Here is a 22506-nt window from a genome sequence, read left to right as displayed (position 1 = left end):
AAATGATGACTGGGTTTCAGGAGTTAGGACCTGCTATATAATCAAGTGTTACTAATTCTTAATGAAGGAAGATGAAGGGTAACACTATTCACTTTGATCTCAGGCCCTAAAAGCCACAGAGATGGCCAAATCTCCGTGCATGAAAATTCTAAACACTTACAGAGTCTGTAAAAGCTCTTTCATGGTAAAATGAGGCAGGAGAGAAGTTTGTTCAACAGAGGGCGCTGTGCTAACTGGGCCTTTACTGTGTCTGGGACTTAATGCACTAACTTCCTGCCTGTAGGTAGGAGAATCTGGCGCCTATTCCATAACGATCACCACGGAGGAAATATAAGTGCTGTCCCCTATCTATCGGAACAGGATTTATCGAAACAGAAATGGTGGGTGCCAAAATGAAGTCATTTCTCTCCTCTTCTAATGTGGAGCTCTATGGCGTCATCACCTCTGCAGTGGGCGAATAATTATTTTTAGTTAACCTCCATTGCATGCCATCAAGAATGCACTATCTAAGGATAGTAAAAATATTTGTTTTCAGCTGATTTAAAAACGAAATATTTCTTCAGAAACCTAGTTTGGTTGTGAGCTCTCTGGTTCAGACATCTGTATACAGTAGGTGTTCATATTGTCATATTTGCCAGAGTACATGTAATGTTCTCACTAAAAGAGGTGTAGGTACGTTGAGTGGTGCACTGATGCTTTTTGGAACATGGGTGTCATTTACTGCACTGTGCGGATAATTTACTAAATGGTACCCTTGAGAAAAAATGCCTGGATGTGTCCTTGTGAAGTACCTAGGCTGTTCCCTGGGAGTAATTACAATTTGGGAGAAATGAAGGAAGTATTATATATTATTGCTCATGTGCTTTTTTTTTTTTTTTTAAGTAAGCATTAAGGAAGGCAGATAGTTCTGATTCTATCTCATTTAAGGTCTTATTCTCACTAAAATAATATAATTAAGGATACTGTAGACATAAAAGAATCTATCTCATATACAATTGATATTGTTTCATATACTGTGCCTTTTGAGATTAATATCCAGCCTTTTGAAAGTCACTTGGGACCTGATTGGATATAGAGCTAGAATGGCAATTGGCCAACAGAGCAACATCTTCTAAGAAGCTTCTGATTAAAAGACTTGACAAGATTAACCCTAAAAACCTCATTGTTCAAAGATACAGTGTCCTCCTTCACACTGTATAGATTGATTTAATTTCTAACTTTTCTAAAAAGTTATACTTCCATATATATGCTTTTTCAAGAGGCAATTTGTATAAAACTCAATATGATAACCATGTATTTCTCTATATAACCTAGTAAAAAAAATACATATGCAAATGTAAGTCTTCCATAAAAATCTAGAAAATTCCCTGTATTGGTTGAATAAGACAATCCTAATCTATAATGACCTCTAAGCATCCTTATGAAGTAGGGTCCATATTTCATGCTTTTTTGCAGAGAACATTTGCAATACTTAGCCATAGAATAGAAGAGGATAACATTTTCCTTTCAGGACACCTAGGTTTGCGCTGAAGGACTGCATGGGGCCATATCATAATTTACTGTGAATTATGTCTTCCTGTTGGTAGGCCTAACTCTCCAACCCTCCAAACCCACATTTTTCTTCTTTCTGGAGACTCTCACCATGCTGGTCCTGGAAAAGATTACTGTCACTCAATATCAAGAGAATACAGGAGGCTTATTTCTTTGTTTTGGAAAAAATTAAAGACTTTAAGATGTTCTAAAGCAGAAGATATTTGGCTGTGTGTTTTTCAGACCACTTACTGTCCTCTGCGGTGATGAACAGAATCCAAGAGCTATGGGCACTGCCAAATCCATTGGAGGCAACCAACCGAAATTCATACTCCGTGTACGGTTGGAGATCTCTCACTTCATAGTTTAACGATGCAGAAGGATTGGAAAATAGCCTATATGAGGAATGAAATCCTAAAATTAGGAAGGCTGAGACATTCAAAGAAATTTTTTAAAAAGTAAAATCTTATTGGAAAGAATTTTCAGGGGATGTCAATGTACCTCTCAGTTCTGCAATTTTCTGTCATCTTGTGATATCTCTTTTAAAATAAGTAGCTATTTGGCTAAGGGTTTGTATAATTCCATTTATATGAAATGGAAATTCTAGCAGTATGGAGTAAATTCTAGTCTTGAGACTGATGCCACGTGGAATTTGTGGAATAAGTATTGTAATTTTGTAGCCATAGTTAGGCAGCAGTTTTTGTGGGGTTCTGGTATATGCCTGCTTTTGACATATACATGCATTCATGAAAAGGCTGAAGGAATCTTATTTTAAGCCTCTATAAATTAAAAATAGATACTTAGGCAAAGCAAATAATTATCTCCTAGGGTACTGCTTGGGTTTGGGGTGTGTGTGTATGTGTTTATTGGATCTTTTAAAAGGGGGCCTTTATTTGTTGCAAATGAGAACTGACCTACCTATTGTTACCAAGTTAAGGTAAAGTGAATTAATGGCTAAACTGTATAACCCAGATGACACAAGGATGGACAAGTAGAATGCTCACTCTAGAAACCCATGGGTGGAGTGGCCAGGCCTCATCTGGAGTTGGTATCTGGGAGAGCCGGGGGCGTTGTTCCGAGCTGGTGTAGACCAGACAACCTGAAGACTGGTTGGAGTGGCAGATGAAAGCCTCGGAGGCAGCACGCCATCTGGAGCTGTCGAAACACAGGGATGAATTAGAGCAGAGCAAACTGGAGAACATATGCTGGATGGAATCGAGATGCTCCATATACTGGAAAAACTGTTCCTCAGGATCAGCAGCAATGTTAAACATGGTCCATTTAATTTAACATTTTCATTCCTGAACTACTGTACTTCCTCATTCTTCATTTCAACACAATTACACGAGTATTTCCATCTTAAAAGCCAGCCCCCAAAGAGCAAGACGAATACATAGCACATCCCCACGTGTACTTCTGTTTCTCTAATTGAAAACATGGAGGGGATTTAGTGAAGCAAATATTAAAATACCTTTTTTAAATTAACTCTTTGCTCAACAATCAAGCAGCTGAACAGTGGAAGGAGTCCAGACCTTTTATTTCTTCCACTGATGTCACCATTGTCTCTTTAATCATACCACGATCACAAAGACAATCAACTTTTTTTTCTGAGGAAGGTTTATTAAAAATTTTATTTTTCTACAATGAAAGTAGCACATTCCAGTCTTAATTCTTATTTATGAAAATGTAAAAACTAACCTTTTTTCTCCATGTATTGTATACTCAATTGCCCCTTCTCACAGTGATGCTGCCTTTATTCAAATATGTTACAAGTTGGGACACAGACATTTTCTAGTCTAGTTGAATTTGGCAAATTATTCCTGAATTCAGGATACTAGTTTGATAAAACCTAGCAGGGAAATCTATCTGGATAGTTCTAGAAGGCCTAACAGAAATAAGTGAAGCCTATTCTATTAAAAATTAAATTAAAAAACAAACAAGAAGATTCTGGTTATTAATTTTTCCAATAGGTATAACTTGAATGAACCTATCATATCAGAGTGTGTTCCAAAGCTTGTCAGAAACTCTAAAGCAAATCAAGCACAGCTCAATGCCTTTGTGAAAATCACCAGACAACTCTGAGCTTATGTTTCTTGTCTTTAAAATGGGTGTTACACTTTGCCTTTTCAGGATGTTTGTGAAGATCAAAGAAATGTAAATAATCACCTTTTTTGAGGTCCTGGTAATTATTAATTGTTAGCTATTGTTATTATTATATTGGACTAGTCTGAACTTCCCTTAGCATAATTTAAGTACTACTACAATGCAATTTTTAGGGACATTCTGATTACTGTAATATAAATTCTTAATAACCAAGGATTACTCAAAGCTATTGCTGAAGGAGGAATAGGAATCAAAATGATGAAAACAACTATCGGGGTTCATTTTTGCTTCCATTTACACATAACCTGATACGGTGTCTGACTTTTATATACTCTCCAATTTGGGAGAGCTGGCTTATGAACTATGAAGCTAATGAATGGACAGTGATGAAAATGGAAGAAGTAGAATCCATGTCTCATCAGTGTATTGTAAGAGTTCTGAGTTCATCAATAATTCACTAATTTATTCAGTAAACACTTACTGAGCCCCGATTCTGTGCAAAGTAGTGTTCTCCGTATGGAGGGTTAACAACACTGAGTCCACTAGACATGGCCCCTGACCCTGTGGAACTTACGTCAACAGAGGGACGCAGTGATGAACAAACAAACCACAGATCCTACCAGGTGGCGCTCTGTGCTCAGGTGAGGAGTGAAACAGGGCTTTGTGGTGAGAAAGTCAACAGGAGCGTGGGTTTTAGTTGGTGCACAGTAATTCAGATTAGACAGATGAGCCATAGGAAGAAAATGTCATCAGGTGACATTAGAGCAAAGACCTTGGTGATTAAGTCATGAGAATGTCTGGGGGGATAGCAATCCAGGCAGAGAGCAGTCGTGGCAAAGGCAGCGAGGAAGAGAAAGGACAGACGGTGTGTAAGGAACAGTCGGAAAGGCTAGTTTTGCTAAATCAGACTAAGGGAAGGGGGTGGAGGGGGGACCTGGAGAGAGGCGGCATCTAAAGCCCTTAGTGTCTTCCTAGGACCACACCTTAGAAGTCACAATGAGGACTTTGGATTCCATTGTAAATGGGGTTGGGAGCTAGGACGGGGTTTTCCTATAGGAAACATCCTGATTCTAAACAAATAAAGGCCATTCTGTGCTAAGTGAGGGAGGCGTGGGGGCAAGGCTGGACGCAGGGAGGTTACCCACTGCGGTCACCCAGGGCTAGCAGATGACAGCAGATTAGGTTCAAGTGCCATGGCTGAGGTGGCAGCATATTCTGTGGATCGGTTGAGTGTGGCATGTGTTGCTGGTAGACAATAAAGGAGGGAAAGATGATGCCAGGTGTTTGGCCCAAGCACCCAGGTGAATGGCACCTGAGAGGAGAAATGGGATGTGGAGGGGATTCGAGAGTTCCCTTTGGTCTATGCTACATTGGACAAGTGTATTGCATAACTTCAGCACTATACCAAGGATGATGTCACACACAGGAGCCTAGACAGGAACTGTGGATCAAAGTCTATGTGGCACTTCACAGCTGAGACTTGAAATCAACAAGGGGGTGAGTGCAGACAGAGCGAGTGGAGAAGAGGTCTGAGCACTGAGGCTTGGGATGCACCAAAATTTTGAGGGAGGTGAGTGGGCCTCTGCAATAAAGGAGATTTACTTACAGGAGGGATCAGTAAGATAAGGGAGAAGTTAAGAGAAAGTGCACCCTGGGAGCCAAGTAAAGACAGTGTCTCTGAAAGGAAGGACGGATCAACTCCGTCAAATGCACTGAGTTTAAGAAAGGAAGAGACTAAGAATTAAGCTTTGCATTTGGCCAATTGGACATGACCTTGCTAAGAACAGACACAGTGCAGTGGTGGGTGTCCTAGTCTGATTGGGGAAAACTGAGAAGAGAAAGAGCTGATACAATGAGCCTAGGAGACTTCTGCAGGATTGTGTTCTAAAAGGAGAAGAAAATGGGACAACACTTAGAGAAGCTTCTGGTATCAGGGGAAGGTTTTCTAAATACTGGAAGAAGTTGCAGCATTTGCATGCTTCGTGGAATGATCCAGAAGAGATCGAGGGAGATGATTATGTAGGAGAAAGAAGAATAATTAATCACCAGAGCCAGGTTCTTGTGTGTGAGTCAGAGAAAGGCAAATCAGGGTTGAGAGCCAGTGGACATGGGCTGTGGAATAGAGCAGGGACAGCCCACCACTGTGCAGAAATGAATGAAGACCCAGGCTGCAGATACAGAGATGGTAGATCTGGTGATGGGAACACAGCAAAGAGCTCTTCTGATGGTGTCCATTTTCTCAGTGAGCAAAATAAAAGCAAATGCTTCCACTCAGTGCCAAAGTATGAGGATGAACTGGGTGCTTGAACAGAGGGGAAAAAATGGTACGAAGTAGTTTTTTCAGGTGTGGAAAGGGGACATACCTGGGAAATGCAATAAGATGGCTGGATGTCCATGGCCAGATACTCAGTAACTTAGCTATAAATCTTTGGTTTAAGGGACATTTGTTGCTAAAAACTTTTTAAGAGCTATTTTATCTTTGAACACAATTATAATAATGATGATCTTATTTGATATATATTCTTTCATTGATGTATAAAAACGCACAGATATCAAGAGAGCCTGGGCATAAAATATTGTGCAGATTTCATATAACGTATGACATAAAACCACACCCCTTGTTTGGTTGTTTTTTTGTCTAATTTTTCTGTCAAGGAGTATAATATCACCGACAATCCAAATTCTGAAGAAGATAGCTCTGATAAGTCATCAGCATGAAAAAATATTAGAGTTTTAAATATTTACACCAAAACATCCTTCAAGTGTTAGGAACTACTTTACAGTGCTGTCAGGGAAGGAAAAAGTGCCCAGAAGATGCTCCATAATAATTATAATAATAATGTATTGTGGATTCTCTTTTGAGTGATAACAAGAAAATGTGCTCCATTAAATTGGTCACACTCTGATTATATAGAATCCCCAAATATTTCCTAACAAAGTGATCATCTTGAATTATTGACATAGAACTATTCATTCTACCTGCTTTCAGTAACACTGAGTGCTGGAAACCTTTTTTCTCCTCTGGTTAACCCCTTTTATCCTAGGCCTATTCCTCTGAGGGTCCTTAGCATCAAAGCAATAACTGGGAACCAGCCATAATTCCATTCCTGGTTTCTTAACACAAGAGCCGTGTATCTATCAGCTTGATATATTGTCTCCAAGATGCTATGTTGCTCAAAAAGCTTCTCTCAAGTTTAATATGACCCTCACGAGGCAAGCACTCCACAGACAACCTCCTGAATCAACACATCTTGTCCAGTAAATACTAATTCTACACGGCAACTGGATAAAAGAGCTAGTCCAATCTATAAATTCAAGCAAGAGTGTTCTTTGTAAAATTTCAAATTCAACCTCTTTAGGAAGGCAAAATGCATGTAGAACATGAAACAATAAATTAAATCACAGACGGGACTAGCCTAGTTGGTATAATCTTTAGGATGTCTGATTTTATTAAACTTTTAAATGATGTACATGTGTAAACGCCCCCCTAAATAAACAAAATGCCCCAAACATTTGCTCCATACAGATTTATAGAACTCTCGAGGGGGAGCTCTGAAAAGCAGAACCAGAAGCTTTATTTTCACGTGGCCAGTGACTGCTGAGCTATAGTGACCCACCCAAAGAGGAAACCTGTGGGGAGACAACAAATTCAATGGGCTTCGCAGGTGCACCAGTGTCTCAGGAGAGTCCACCGACTTGTTACCACTACAGTGTGACTTTGGGGTGTTTGTGTATACATTTCAAAATGCTGGAAATACAAATTCTACATTAAGATATCAAAGAAGTCTACAGTATTTGGTATTAAACTCAAACCTGTAATAAAAGATACTGAATGCCACTCTGCACAAGGTTCTCTGCTGAGAACAGGGAAAGGCAGAATAAATAGAAAGGGAGTTGAGAGCACCAAATACTTAAGTAAAAGAGAGATATGACTCAAGTAACACAGAGTGTGTATAGAGCGTAAAACAGGGCTAAGTGCTTTAGGAGCTTTAGAAGTTAGAAGTTCACAACCAAATATGCACTGGACCTTGGGTTTCAGAGGAACAGACAAGATCACAGGGCTTTGTTAGGCAGTCACGTGGAGTCACTTTGTCCTCAGGCTAATTCCAGGACCCAAGATTCGTACCATCTCTGCCCACGCTCACTCCAAGCAGATGTCATGCTTCCTAGTGGTTTCGCTTGAAATCTGACTTCATCCCAGCCCAAACTACTTTCTGATTTCAAAGATTTGATTGTTGGCATCCTCACGTAGGTCTCTCCCTGTAAGCATGAGGGAAACCATGGCCTTTCATCTCTATGCATCCTGGCTGCATTGCTGAATAGCCTGGCACATAGTCAAAATCCTTGGAGTACACATTTTCCTCTCATTTTCTGAAATAGCTACATATGAGCAAGGATTTTAAATTCTAGTTCCCAGAATGGAAAATTAAAGTTCAGACACATCTATTGAGTCGTTGAGTCATAAACAAATTGAAAACAGAAGGCAAGACTCCATTTCCCGTCACTAAACCATATGTCATTAAAAAAGATATTAATTATGAGGAATATGCAGATGTGCTAACAAATGGACAGTCAACCTTGAGCACAAGGATGTACAAACAGCAGCATTAAACAGTGACAAGTAGGTTAAAACATATTTAATGTTTGCCAAAGCGTCTCTCATAAGAGCTAACTTTTGGAACACATACTGTGTGCCAGGCACTTTAACATAATTATTTCTAATCCTTGGAATTACAGGATGAAATGGTAGCATTATCTCTCTAAAGTATAGATAAAGCATCCGAGGCTCACAGGTTTCATATTTTATCTCAAATCACAAAACTGGTTGCTGGCAGTGTGAGGATTTAAGCAGGAACTGGTTAAGTTCAAGGACAGTGCTCTTAATTTTATACCACAAAACAGCCTGTTCTAGTAGGTGATTTATAATTGAGAATAAATATTAAACACATTAAGTAAATATGAAAGAAAACCATTTACAATATTAAATAGATTAGTTTTTGTAAAGATCGGATTTACCTTCCATCTAAGTCATATTCTTAAACAGTAGTTTTCTGGTCTTACTTCTTTATCACAGCATCTCCTTATTATCTACAAGGAACCTCACATAGAACTACTAGTACGAATGAGAAGTACTAGTAACTCAAGAATGAGTTAAAGCCAGAAATTCAGTAAAATGCAACCTAGAGAGGTCTTTACATTAGTACAAGAAATAAATTTTTAAATATTATGTGTTATCTACAGGTATGTCATGGAAGTGACCACAGAATGGTCAACGCATTTTAAATTTGGAGGACAGCTAACTATCAAGTCTCACTTTCTATCAAATAAAGGATTCTTGCCTAAAACATCCCAGAAAAGTGGTATTCAGGTGTCTGTCTAATCATTACCAGTGGTAGGAAAATAGTTGCTTCCTAAGTTGCCCCCTTACATTATTACTCTTGTTGGTTAGCTGTTTCTGAGATAGGGAGTGTGGGTGCTCAGTCACATCAAATTCTCTGCAACCTCGTGGACAGTAGCCCGCCAGGTTCCTCTATCCATGGGATTCTCCAGGCAAGAAACTGGAGTGGGTTGTCATTTCCTCTTCCAGGGGATCTTCCCGACCCAGGGATGGAACCCGCGTCTTTTGTGTACCCTGCATTAGTAGGTGGGATTTTTTACTACCAGTGCCGCCTGGGAAGCCCCTGAGGTAGACCTAAAAATAGGTTATTTCTACAAAACTTATGGTGAATATACTCTTTTGTCTATATCAGGACCTTCTGAAAATAAAACAGGGTACTATAAGTAACCAACATGGATGCGCTGAGCTGGAGCAGGCTTGAAACAGGGACAACCTTGGGCAATGGGTACATGTGGTCGTTCCTGCTAATGACACTGAACTCTTTGTGACCTTGTCTATGAGTCCCTGAGAAAAAGCTGGTATTACCATTAGGGACAGAATTTCAGGCATTTTTAACCAGTAATCCTCTTTTCCCCATAGTACACCAAAGTAATGGTAATATAAACTACTTGAAAACAAAGATCTGTTTTTCATTTTTGTTGGTAAACTTTAGAGCACCTAACAAATTTTGAGAACTCAGTCTGTCTGCCTGTCTGTGTGTGCTCAGTCAAGTCCAACTCTTTGCAGCCCCATGGACTGTAGCTCTTGGGGCTTCTTCATCCATGGAATTTTCCAGGAAGTAACACTGGAGCGGGTTGCCATTTATTGCTCACCAAAAATGATTAAAGAAAATGATTAGTTCTTGCCAAACTAAACAGTGACCCCTTTTAAAAGCATGTATTTTTCTAACTATAAAATATGTTCATGATAGAAAATTTGAAAATTACCAAACAAAGAAAATGACACTATCCATAATGACACTACCCAGAAATGGCCATTTTTATACTATTGAAGATTCATCTCTTTCTTCTTATTCCACATATAATTAAAAAGCATTATGCTCAATGTTTCTGTTATTTTGTAAACTTTGCTTTATAATATATAGTGAAAATTTCTATGCCATTAAATAGTTTTAGTAACATAATGTTTCAAAATAATTGCATGTAATATTTCTACAAATGTAGAACATTCACTTAAAGCTGGTATTCATGTAGAATGATATCATTTTTGATATTATAAATAATATTCCAAGTATCCTAATAAATGCACCTTTAGTTTTGCTTTTCAGAATTATTGTGTCAATAGGGATGAATGGCACTACCATTTCAGATATAAGCTGAACTCCTATAGTAAGGTATGAATGATTCATTTCCCAGTATCTCCAACAGAGTGAATATTTCATACATGTGTATATTTAGGTATGACTGTATATACAATACATAATAATGCAAGTATGTAGCATTAGAAACATTAGTATGCAATTAAACATATGCAAATGTATATTTAAAAGACATTTAATATTGTTATACAATATACTGTATAAGTATATAAAATATATAAATTTAACATTGTTTTATATAGTTATTATATAAGATAGGACATGAAAAAAAAAGTGTTAATTTCTCAGTCATGTCCAACTCTTTGGGACCCCATGGGCTATAACCTGCCAGGCTACTCTGTCTGTAAGATTTCCTAGGCAAGAATATTGGGGTGGGTTGCCATTTCCTTCTCCAGGGATCTTCCTGACCCAGGAATCAAACCCAAATCTCCTGCATTGCAGGTGGATTCTTTACCATCTGAGACACCAGGGAAGCCGTTACATATAATTTATATAAAGAAATAAAAATTTACAAGTGTCTACTCATAAGCCAGGCAGCATCCTATGCTCTGAAAATACATTAAGTTAAATAAGTTAAAACAGTTTTATTAAGGAGAGAGAGACAAAAGACACAAAAAAGATATTATTCTATTTTCCCCCCACTTTTTATGAGTAGTTCTTTTCCCTCCCCCAGCTTCATTGAGGTAAAAATGACAAGTAAAACTGTGTATATTTAAAGTGTAACAATGTGATGATTTCATAGATGTATGCATTGTGAAGTGATCATCACAAACAAGTTAATTAACACACCCATCACCTCGCAGTTACCTTTTGTGTATGCATGTGGTGAAAACATTTTAGTAACCAAGAAATATTTCTAATATAAGGGATTGGGAGTGACGAGGGAGGCGAAGGGGGAAAAGCTGACATTTTAGGTATGGTAGTAGGGGAGACTGTATCTGAGCAGGGATTTGCAAACACTTAGGGGACACACATCTCAGGCAGCCCCAAGACAAGGGCAAGCTGGGCCTGAGCCTTGAAGGCACTGTGGCTTGAGCCCAGTAATCAAGGCAGAAGCTGGTAGGAAATGAATGTATACAATAACAGAGGTGGGGATGCAGAGGGAGAAAGGGATGGCAAGCCTGAATACTAAATTTCAGGTCAAAATGACTGCCTGAGATTTTCTGAGATGAGTCTATTGGGGAGTTGCGTTTAATACACACTGCATTCATCTGACCTTATAGCCAGACCATGAATTAAAAAGTGTGAGTATTATAATGTTTTTATAGTTCCTTGTGATTGCTCTAAGTGCCAAGCTGGGACTCAAACATGGGTATTTTGCTTTAAAACTCTATCCTTTTTCCTGTTTACCATGCAGCCTCCTGAGAACCCACTTACTGGTTCATGGATAGTGCCTTCTTGCTGTGTCTTCACATGGTGGAAGGGGGCAGAGGGGCTCTTTTAGACCTCTTTTACAAGGGTATGATCTCATGAGCTCATGAGCCCTCACCTTTATGACCTTCCAAGGACCCACCTCCTAATACATTGGGTGTAATGTTTCAACATACAAATTTGGAGAAGCCACAAACATTCAGACCATAGCAGATAAGCCACTTGAACAAGAGCATACAGCTAACAAGTGGTTAAACTGCTGTCTGAATCTAGCAACCTGTCTCCAAAACACAAACTCCTATTACTTTAAGCAATGCCTTTTGAAGTGACTGTCTAAGCCGGAGCCTTGCCCCTCCTCACAGGCACAGACAGGGTTTTGCCTCACTTCCCTACCTCTTCCCCATCTGTCCCCAGGCATCCAAATAACCAGCTCTGAGTGTGGACACCGCTTTGCAGAGTGAGAAATCTCATAGCTAGGAGGTTTTAAATGAAGACATTTTTGAAGCTTATTTATTAAAAAGAAAATAATTATGTCATTCTAATCTTGAGGATGCTTATTTGGGGGTAGAGATTTGAAAAAATAGTCTTTTTTTAGTCTGTCTCAGATTCTCAGATTTTTTAAAAAAATTTTCCTCTCTTGTCAAGGCAACTTTAGCTCTGAAAGCTCCCAGAAAGGTCTCCAGAGAAAAATAGCAAAACAAGATGCTTAGCAAGGGCTGCAGGTTTTATGGATCCAAGTTAAAGAAATGATGACATTTTCTCAAGGTTGTCACTGGGGTTACAGAGAAGTATTTAGGACAAAAGCCCTGACTAAAAAGTATGTGCATAAAATAAAAATTTTGTTAAAAAAAGTATATCATTTACTTCCCAACCCAGGGATGAAATAATGGAGTACATTGTTGAATAAAACCCAAATATCATATAACATTTACCTCTGGTCTCTCACTGACTCATTTGGACCTACATTTTTGAGGGAAACCTAAAATCCCACTAGAACATTTTATTGGTGTAAGACTACCTCAGTCAAAATTGGTGCAAATATTTGTCAAAAGTAATGCAAAACCCAATTGGCAGATCTCACCCTGGCAGATCTCACCCTGGCTCTAGTTATCGTTCTTTATGAAATGAAAAACTAACCTCACGTTCACTAAGAATGCTTTAATTAGAATGGAAAGGAAGCAGGAATATTCCCGACTACAGTTTATAATAAGAATAATACAGAAAGGGGTGGCAGGGGTGAGGCAAGGGCACCAGAATAAAAAGACTCCACTGAATACTAATTGCTATTGACCATTTTGAAAAATTGAAGATTCCACTTCACATTAGCATCCACAGGACCAAAGCAACATACCTCTACCTTCATTTCCCTTTGTGCTTAAGACTGAAGAGTGGCCTAAAATTACTCTGCAAGACAGTTTCAGTGAATTTGTGAGCCAGGAAACATCAGGCAGACAGAAGTTATCCTCTGCTAATTTTGAAATACTCCAAAGCTAGGACTACTGTAGTTCATTGTGTTCAGAGAAAAATATGGATTTTGAATTTCATTAGACACATTATTTGTTCTGGTAGGAGTGGAACTGTCACTTTGTCAGACTAATTAGGGGCCCTAAAGTTGGTGGTCATAATGTCCAGAAGAATTTTTTTTTTGTTACTTCTCAAGCTACCAACCAGAGCATTTCTTTCTCTTTGCAGAGATATCCTAGATTCAGACACTCTATTTAATCCTTTGCTTTTGACATTTGAGTTCATCTTAGTATTCCTAATAGTATTTCCTAGTCTTTCTATTATTTTGAATACCATGATATTCACCCAAATTAGTTTCCAGGCAGCATAGATTAAGTCCTTTTTCCTTGAGAATCTGATTATTTGAGCCCATTAATGTAGAATATATCTTCAAATGGAAAAATAATTTAAAGTATACATGAAATATTAGTGGACTAGGTCTATCTTATTTTTAGTTAGAATATTACTCACTTTATTTTAAATAACTCTCTAAAAAAGTTCCCCTTTATAAAATTAAATTAGATATGAATAGCAAGGTTAATAAGCAATTTAGCAATGAGTAAATTCAATCTAGGTCAAAGCCACTCTCTTTAGAAAAGGTGCACCAAACGTTCCTTTATTGTCTAAGAACCACAGTAGAACAAACAAAGAAAAAATGTAGGTAGTTAAACTACTTTATTTAAGAATCAGACTCTTTCTTATGGTACTACTGAACCTACTTATTCTTGTGGGACAGAATCAAGAACTAAGAAATAAAGGAATCTTTGATTAACTGATGAAATTTTAGTCATTTAATGATCAAAGAACCAGAGAGGATTGGTTATAAAAGTCATCTTAACAATGGAATTGGATCTAATATGCATGTTGATTAATTACTGAATTAATCATCATATCTAGCCTTAAGACACTCAGATTATATATTGGTATCCCTTGCCTGAATAAGCCATTAATTTATCATTCTCTACCAGTGAAAATAAAACAATAACCATCGGAGGAATAAAAAATGCTTAAAGAGATCTAAGAACAGATTTCAGCTCTTAAATGGTAGAATTAGAAACCAGAATTTGAAATAATAGAATGATGCTCATTTAACCAAAATCATGATCAATAACTATGTAATTTAGTTTATGAGAAAAAAATTTGTAATCAGGCTATTAGTGAGTTATTTGTTTCAAGTAATTTAGCCACTGTGCTGAGCTATACTCAGTTGCTCAGCCGTGTCCAGCTCTTTGTGACCCCATGGACTTTAGCCAGCCAGACTCCTCTATCCATGGGATTCTCCAGGCAAGAATACTGGAATGGGTTGCCATGCCCTCTGCCAGGGGAATCTTCCCAACCCAGGGATCGAACCCAGGTCTCCTGCATTGCAGGTGGATTCTTCACTGTCTGGGCCACCAGGGAAGCCCAGTTTAGCCACACAAGTACTAATTGTAGCACTGGTATCAGAAGTATGTGGGATTAATACCAAGGAATTTTGTCAGATTTAGGTTTATGTACCTGGGGAATTCAGAACTAGAAAATAAATGTATTGATATTAATAACCTTAATTTAATCTGTATGTAGCACAAATTACAATATCTCCTTTTGAAGACTAGCATGGTAATCAAAACATAGCTTTGCCGAGAAGAAGAAAGCATAGATCACCCCCAATTCCCAAGAATCTTCAATTAGTAATTTAAAAAATGATTACCGAGTATATTGCATAAACATGATAGGATCTTCATCTTAAAAATTTAATCCAAATGCTTCTTGTACTTCAGAAATCAGTAGCCATTAAAAAGCAAGATGCTAGTATGTTGCTATCCAATCTTGTCATATATGATGGGAGGCTATACCTTTGCAAAGTAATATACAATTATTATGTGACCAGCACTGTGCTACATTCTTTGCACTCATTTATCAAACATAATTTCCTCAGTGTCAAACTCATGAGGTACTTACTACCGTTTCTCCCACTTTATGGAAAGACAAGAAAGAGGCAAAATATGTATGATTGTATAACTTACTTTCTTAATTTTAGCTCATTCTGATTGATTTTAAAATCCATGATCTTAATCATGATGGTAATTTGCTTGACAGCCTGTATACATGTGTGTGTGTTAATCCCTCAGTTGTGTCCGATTCTTTGTGACCCCACGGACTGTAGCCTGCTGGGCTCCTCTGTCCATGGGATTCTCCAGGCAGGAATATTGGAGTGGGTTGCCGTTTCCTTCTCCAGGGCATCTTCCCAACCCAGGGAACAAACCCGGGTCTTCTGCATTGTAGACATTTTCTTTACCATCAGGGAAAGCATTGTAGACATTTTCTTTACCATCAGGGAAAGCCATTTACCACCAGGGAAGCCCATTTATGTATGTAGGAGTTACATATAAACAGTGGAGATATAGAATATGGAACTTTTGTCATTTTTATCCTGCGTATAGTTTATGTGTTCCTCAAGTAACATCTAATCTCATACTTTCTCAGGAGGTAAAAATTGGCAAATATTTTTTTTTCCCCAAGCAAGAAAGATTGACAAAAAGGTAAAAATTAAGTTCCAATTATCAATAATGTTTCACTGGTACTAAAGTTAAGCTATTCTGAGAAAATTTCTCCCATATATTTAAATCTTAGAGATTTCAGAAGAACTTGCATCCATTCAGTTGGTTCTACTATAAGCACTGTGTTCGGCCATATCACCATCAGAGAGAATAGCAGAAATTACTGTATGTTTTATTAAAAACCTATTTTTGTCCCTCTCTCTCTTTTAATCTTAAACTCTAATTTAGTTGTTGTTCCCTTAGGTACAAGGTACACAGTTCATAATTCATTTGATATAAAATGTCAGTTTAGATTCTTGTCTGTCTTTGATACAGGAGAAAAAACATGTACATTTCAATTTCTTCAATGCCAGAAATACCAGTAACAACCCCCAACTGTGTGTCTCAAAGACCTTTGTGTTAAATTAAACATCAAGATTCCAAAACTGTGGGGAAGGATATTTCCAAGACACAGAGTACAAATACATGAGACAGAGGGAGACAGCTAATGCCTCTCCTACCAGTGGAGTGATATCTCCCAGGGAGCATCTTTGATCCTCAAATTAGTCCTCACTTATAATTTAATACACCACAACCAGTCTGCTGTTTCCTTCCATGCAGCTTTCAGAGGCAATGGTTGGAATCATCAAGGAAAATCAACATTTCAATGTTTGGGGCTGGTTTAATTTTCAATCCAATTAGTAATAGTTTATGTGTATTTTGTGCTCTTTATGTATTGCAATTTCCATTCTTTTAACAAATAGTCTATACCTGCTGATTTTCTCAGGGTGCATGCATGCGCGCGCACACACACACACACACACATACATACACACACACACACATCCTTTCTCCCTTAACCAAAATCCCCTCAGGACGGTTACATGATGACAAAACTCCTTCTCAGGTGAACAAATGGAGGCCCAAGCAAGAGATCAATTTTCTGGGGGTCATGTGATCAATAAATGAAAACACTGGGGAAGGGGGGTAGTGGTAAAGTTCAAAGTCACATAGTTTGACAGACTGCAGTCGGTATGCTTAACAAATGCATAGTTTAAGACACATGCTTCCAAAAAAAAAAAAAAAAAAGACACATGCTTCCTTGATGAGAAAGTCAAATGTGAATGAGATTCAAGTCTTTTCTTGTGGATATACCTTCAACCTCAGACTTTCATGAGGAAAGTGTTCCTCCTTTCTGATGGCCAAGAAGACACACAAGGTCTTTCCTGTGGCCATGCCAGGGAACGAGTCCCCTAAATGCTCATGCTGTTCACACTCCTGGGTTCTCCAATTTTCCACGTGGGATTAAGTGTCCTCATTTGATTGATGTACTTTTAATCTGCTACTGAAAAATTGTGTTAGTGAGGAAAGAAAAAGATTCTGCATTCTCTTTTTTTAACCAATATGGATATTCTTACTGTCAATGAGTGTAAAAATTTTTTCCAAAATTAACATATTAGCATTATTAGATAAATTAAGACTCTCTTTACAAGAATGCAAGCTCTGTATAATAAGAAGATCACATCTGTTCCTTTCCTTGATATATAAAGGGCATTAATACAAGAAATTCAACTTTAACATGGGCCCAAAGAGAGGAACACTTAGTAATTAGCAATGATACCACTTATCCACACTAATGTTTGGGGTAGATGTATCTACACAAGTTCTGCACAAAAGTCTCTGCAACAGCAATTCAAATATGAAAAATTACATTTTCTATTATAAACCAGAGAAAGAAGTATACATTAGAACTCATGTCACTTGAATGCTAAAAACTGAGAAAAAGTTTTGTTTTGTTTTTCGGAAAATCTAAGTGAATCTTTTCTGCTAAATAGATTAATACGAGGTTACTTTAACATTGTCTTCTAACTAGAGCTTATGTTAGATATAAATTCATGGGGGAGTATGAGAGAATTTGGCCAAAATACTTGATGGGAACTTAGTGTTTACACCCACATGCTGAGAAAGAAAGCTCTCTACCTGGTCGCCTTTGTAATATTGCTTCTGCTGAGTGCTTCATTGTAAGGCTATAAACATATCTGTTTTAACTGAATTTTCTCGTTAGACTATAAACTTTAAGAGTGTGTGTCTCGAAGCTGAGAATAACTCTTTAGTTTACTGGCAACAAGTTTTGAGTACCTGATATTTCAACCAAATGAGACTGCTGAAATTGTATTTGGCATCACTGTAGACCAAGCCATACCTTCAGAATCCTGTTGACTACTAGAGTTTGGGAGTCTGTGCTACCTCAACCAAGACAGGATAAGAGTGGTCAGTGGAAGATGTTTCAAATGAACAAGAATGCAGTAGCTCAGAATCAGGTTTCCGTAGCCAGTCTCGAAGTTTGAATATGTTCCCTGCCATTTATTTACTAGTTCTCTGCCACTACAGAACTAGTTGCAAGACCGTCTCTTTTCCTCAACTTCCTTATGTGTAAATAGGGATAACAGTAGTCCTTTCCTCATACAGTTTTGGAGAAATAAGTGAGTTAATATATGTAAAACAACACCTGCATCTATAAAGTACTATCTGAGTAGTCCCTACAGCAAAAAAAAAAAAAAAAAAAGATTTTTATCAAATAAAAGGTGACATGATCTTAATTGTTCTCTGACACATGGAAAACTTCAGTCAACTTTGTGGAGCTGTTACTTGTGAACTCTTAGAAGGAAAAATCTTTTAAGTATAAGTTCTCAATAGCCAGCAAACCCTGGCTTCTGAGATAAGGATGTCAGTGACTTGAGGAAACATTTAAGAATCCCACAGAGGAGGTGCAGTCACTCAGTTCAGTCGCTCAGTCCTGTCTGACTCTTTGCGACCCCATGGACTGCAGCAAGCCAGGTTTCCCTGTCCATCAACAACTCAGGGAGTTTACTCAAACTCATGTCCATTGAGTTGGTGATGCCATCCAGACATCTCATCCTCTGTCATCCCCTTCTCCCACCTTCAATCTTTCCCAGCATCTGGGTATTTTCCAATGAGTCAGTTCTTCATATTAGGTGGCCAAAGTATTGGAGTTTCAGCTTTAGCATCAGTCCTTCCAATGAATATTCAGGACTGATTTCCTTTAGGATGGACTGGTTGGATCTCCTTGCAGTCTAAGAGACTCTCAAGCATCTTCTCCACACCACAACTCAAAAGCATCAATTCTTCAGTGCTCAGCTTTCTTTATAGTCCAACTCTCACATCCATACATGACTACTGGAAAAACCATAGCTTTGACTAGATGAACCTTTGTTGGCAAAGTAATGTCTCCGCTTTTTAATATGCTGTCTGGGGTAGTCATAGCTTTTCTTCCAAGGAGTAAGCATCTTTTAATTTCATGGCTGCAGTCACCATCTGCAGTGATTTTGGAGCCCAAGAAAATACAGTCTGTCACAGTTTCCATTGTTTCCCCATCTATTTGTCATGAAGTGATGGGACCAGATGCCATGATCTTAGTTTTCTGAATGTTGAGTTTTAAGCCAACTTTTTCATTCTCCTCTTTCACTTTCATCAAGAGACTCTAGTTCTTCTTCACTTTCTGCCATAAGGGCAGTGTTATCTGCATATCTGAGATTATTGATATTTCTCTCAGAAATTTTGATTTCAGCTTGTGCTTCATCCAGTCTGACATTTCATATGATGTACTCTGCATATAAGTTAAATAAGCAGAGTGATAATATACAGCCTTGTCGTATTCCTTTCCCAATTTGGAACCAGTCTGTTGTTCCATGTCTAGTTCCAACTGTTGCTTCTTGACCTGCATACAGACTTCTCTGGAGGCAGGTAGGTAGTCTGGTATTCCCATCTCTTTAAGGATTTTCCACAGTTTGTTGTGATCCACACAGTCAAAGGCTTTGTTGTAGTCAATAAAGCAGAGTAGATGTTTTTCTGGAACTCTCTTGCTTTTTCTATGATCCAACAGATGTTGGCAACTTGATCTCTGGTTCCTCTGCCTTTTCTAAATCCAGCTTGCACGTCTGGAAGTTCACGGTTCACACTAGACGCTCATTAAAGAAAATCCCCCAGACGGAGGAGACTCAGGCTGTAGTTACACAGGTTTCCTTCCAACAGATGTTCTGTGAAGGCACTGAAGAGCCAAGGAAATTCAGCCACAGTGTCTTCACAGGAGAGTCGCTTAATGCACCTCAGGTCGCAGAACACCCCACCTGTTGATTTCGTGCCACAAGTAGACTGAACATCTGGAACCGGTCATCTGTGGTATCTCTTCCTGCTCCACTCGGGGAGACTGCCAGCAACAAGCCAGCTCCCATCCTTTGGAAAGTCCCCCAGCTTTGGAGTTTCTAGAGTCAAAAACACATTGAGTGTAGGGGCCACTTCCACCTATTTTCACTCAATAATTCTGTGTCCCAGTGAGAGTGTGGCAGAGAGCCATAGATAAGATCATATCCTATTTCCTATCTGAAGGTATTTTCAAGATGATCTAGCTCAGTGGTTTTCAAATTTGGGCGTGCATTCCAGGAACCCAAGGTGGGGGTGCACTGGAGACCCTCATATATCTGTTTTCATTTAGCCCAATTAATTCATAATCATGAATATCATAGTGGCTATTTTTCCACTGTTATCACAATGTATTCTCCATTAAGTTTTTTAAAAAATTATTCACTTATTTGTGGTTGCATTGGGTTTTTGTTACTGCATGGGCTTTCTCTAGTAGCAGCAAGTTGGGGCTACTTTTTATTTGTGGGACACGACCATCTCATTGTGGTGGCCTCTCTTGTTGCAGAGCATGGGCTCTAGGCATGCGGGCTCTGTAGTTGTGGCACGTGGGGTTTAGCTGCTCCACGGCATGTGGGATCTTTCTGGACCAAGGACTGAACCTGTGTCCTCTCCATTGACAGGTGGATTCTTATCTACTGGACAACCAGGGAAGTCCCTCCATTAACTTTTAATAGAACCTTTAGACTCAGGATGATCTATATAACTTTACAGAGCTACAGTAGGGATCTTCTTGAAGTTCTTAATGGAAAAAGATTGGAAATACAATCCTTAAGTGACTAAGGTACATAAAGGACTTATTTTACTTTTGTAAAAGTATTTATGCAGACAGGTAAATGCTCATAGAATTTTATGCAAGACAGACATAGAGTCTGTCTATGATAACAAAGGAAAAAGAATAAGATGTTATTTTTAAAAAATAAAGCAGAAATTTCTTCAGGGCACTATAAGAATTCAAATAAAACTTCAAGTTGCTTTCAAACTGCAGAGCCAGTCAGACAGACATGATTTTTTTTTTAACCTTAAAGTTATAGATAAACCTTTATTCCAAGATAAAAAAAACAGAAAGGAGAATTGTACTTATTCCTTTTAAAAATAGGATTTTTCAATATCAATGGAAGTTAAAGGGATAATATTTCCCTACCCTCTCCTCTGGTAAAGTAGAAGTGTGATTAATTTTTGTGTGTGTGTGTGTCTCTCTTGCCCCAGGAAGCTCTAAAGATTGCACTTAATTGTGTTTTGGGGCCTGTGTGTTTCTATACTAACCACATGAGAGTATGCAAATGTGGGAGGCTGGCAGCCCTTTGCTGGAGGCTTGTTGAGCCCACAGTAAGCACACTTCAAAGTTCCCTCCATCTTCTCCCTGGCTCAGAAGTTAGTCCCTTTCGAAGTTCATTGTCAAGATGGTGAATATGGAAAGTGAAAAAAATCCCACAAATTATAAAATAGAAAAGTATCCTTCTCTTTGGTTTATGTAATTTTACAAACACACACACACACATAGAGCAGGGTAAATAAACGATCAATTCTAAGAAGGTAAAGGTAAGGTTTTTCATAAAAGGATTTAAGAGCTGTTCAAGACAGTTACAAATGCTTTGGTTTTATTCTCATAACATACTTGGGAGAAAGTACAGGTTCCACTAAATGGCCCTGGTATGTGTTTCCAAAAGTACGCTGCTGCTGCTAAGTCTCTTCAGTCGTGTCTGACTCTGTGCGACCCCATAGACGGCAGCCCACCAGGCTCCTCCGTCCATGGGATTTTCCAGGCAAGAGTACTGGAGTGGGTTGCCATTGCCTTCTCCGAAAAGTACGCTACTTATTATGAATTTAAATACTTCATTGAATTTGTCTACCTTAGTACTCTGAATGGGTTGATTTTTCCAGGGGAAAAAGAGTAGCACATTTGGAAGACATACACAGGAGTAAAACATTCTGTACAGCTATTCTAAAGATTCATATGAACTGGATGTAACATAAATTGTGTAGCACTTAATATGAAGGTAAAGACAGTGTGTTTATACAGTAGAATACTCTTGTTGTAAAGAATGTAACCCCCCACAATCCTATATCTTCATTGTGACATTTACATCATAAAAGGAAGCTAAACTCATCTTTCCTCCTACCCTCTGAATAGGGTAATATACCATCTGAGCCTTTGGTTTATTTCAATTCCTAATCGATAGCTTACTTTTTTAAAAATTTTGAACCTGTGCGTTCTTTCCGTTTTTAAGTGTCTCATGGCCACTTGCACCTTGAAGTTTCAACTTACATCTTGCAAATAATTCAAAGTGGGTTCAGAGAAGATGAAAAATGGAAAATACAAGCTGATATTTGCACACTGCAAGCAACTTCTACATTTTGGGGGATTATTAGCACAGCATCTTGACATTGTACAGAATGGATTTTAAAAGACTTAGCAATATTTTACAGTTCTCATTGCTGTGCTGTGTTTAGTAATGTCCGACTCTTTGCAACCCCATGGACTGTAGCCTCCTCTGTCCATGGGGATTTTCCAGGCAAGAATACTGGAGTGGGTTGCCATACCT

General features: G+C 38.4%; 1 protein-coding gene across 1 annotated transcript in view; it reads right to left on the bottom strand.

The window, feature by feature from the left end:
• The window catches only part of USH2A (usherin), an 893901-nt gene that overhangs the window by 327023 nt on the left and 544372 nt on the right, over positions 1-22506 (bottom strand). Inside the window, exons 39-40 of the mRNA XM_043484771.1 lie at positions 2535-2685; positions 1783-1925 (exon numbers count right to left, since the gene is read on the bottom strand). Of these exons, the coding sequence (XP_043340706.1) occupies positions 1783-1925; positions 2535-2685 (294 nt within the window). The remainder of the gene's footprint in view (positions 1-1782; positions 1926-2534; positions 2686-22506) is intronic.

Source organism: Cervus canadensis, chromosome 13, assembly GCF_019320065.1.
Source record: "Cervus canadensis isolate Bull #8, Minnesota chromosome 13, ASM1932006v1, whole genome shotgun sequence".
Classification (NCBI taxonomy): domain Eukaryota; kingdom Metazoa; phylum Chordata; class Mammalia; order Artiodactyla; family Cervidae; genus Cervus; species Cervus canadensis.
Note: the sequence above shows the minus strand (reverse complement) of the source record. Positions and strands in the feature narration are given on the sequence as shown.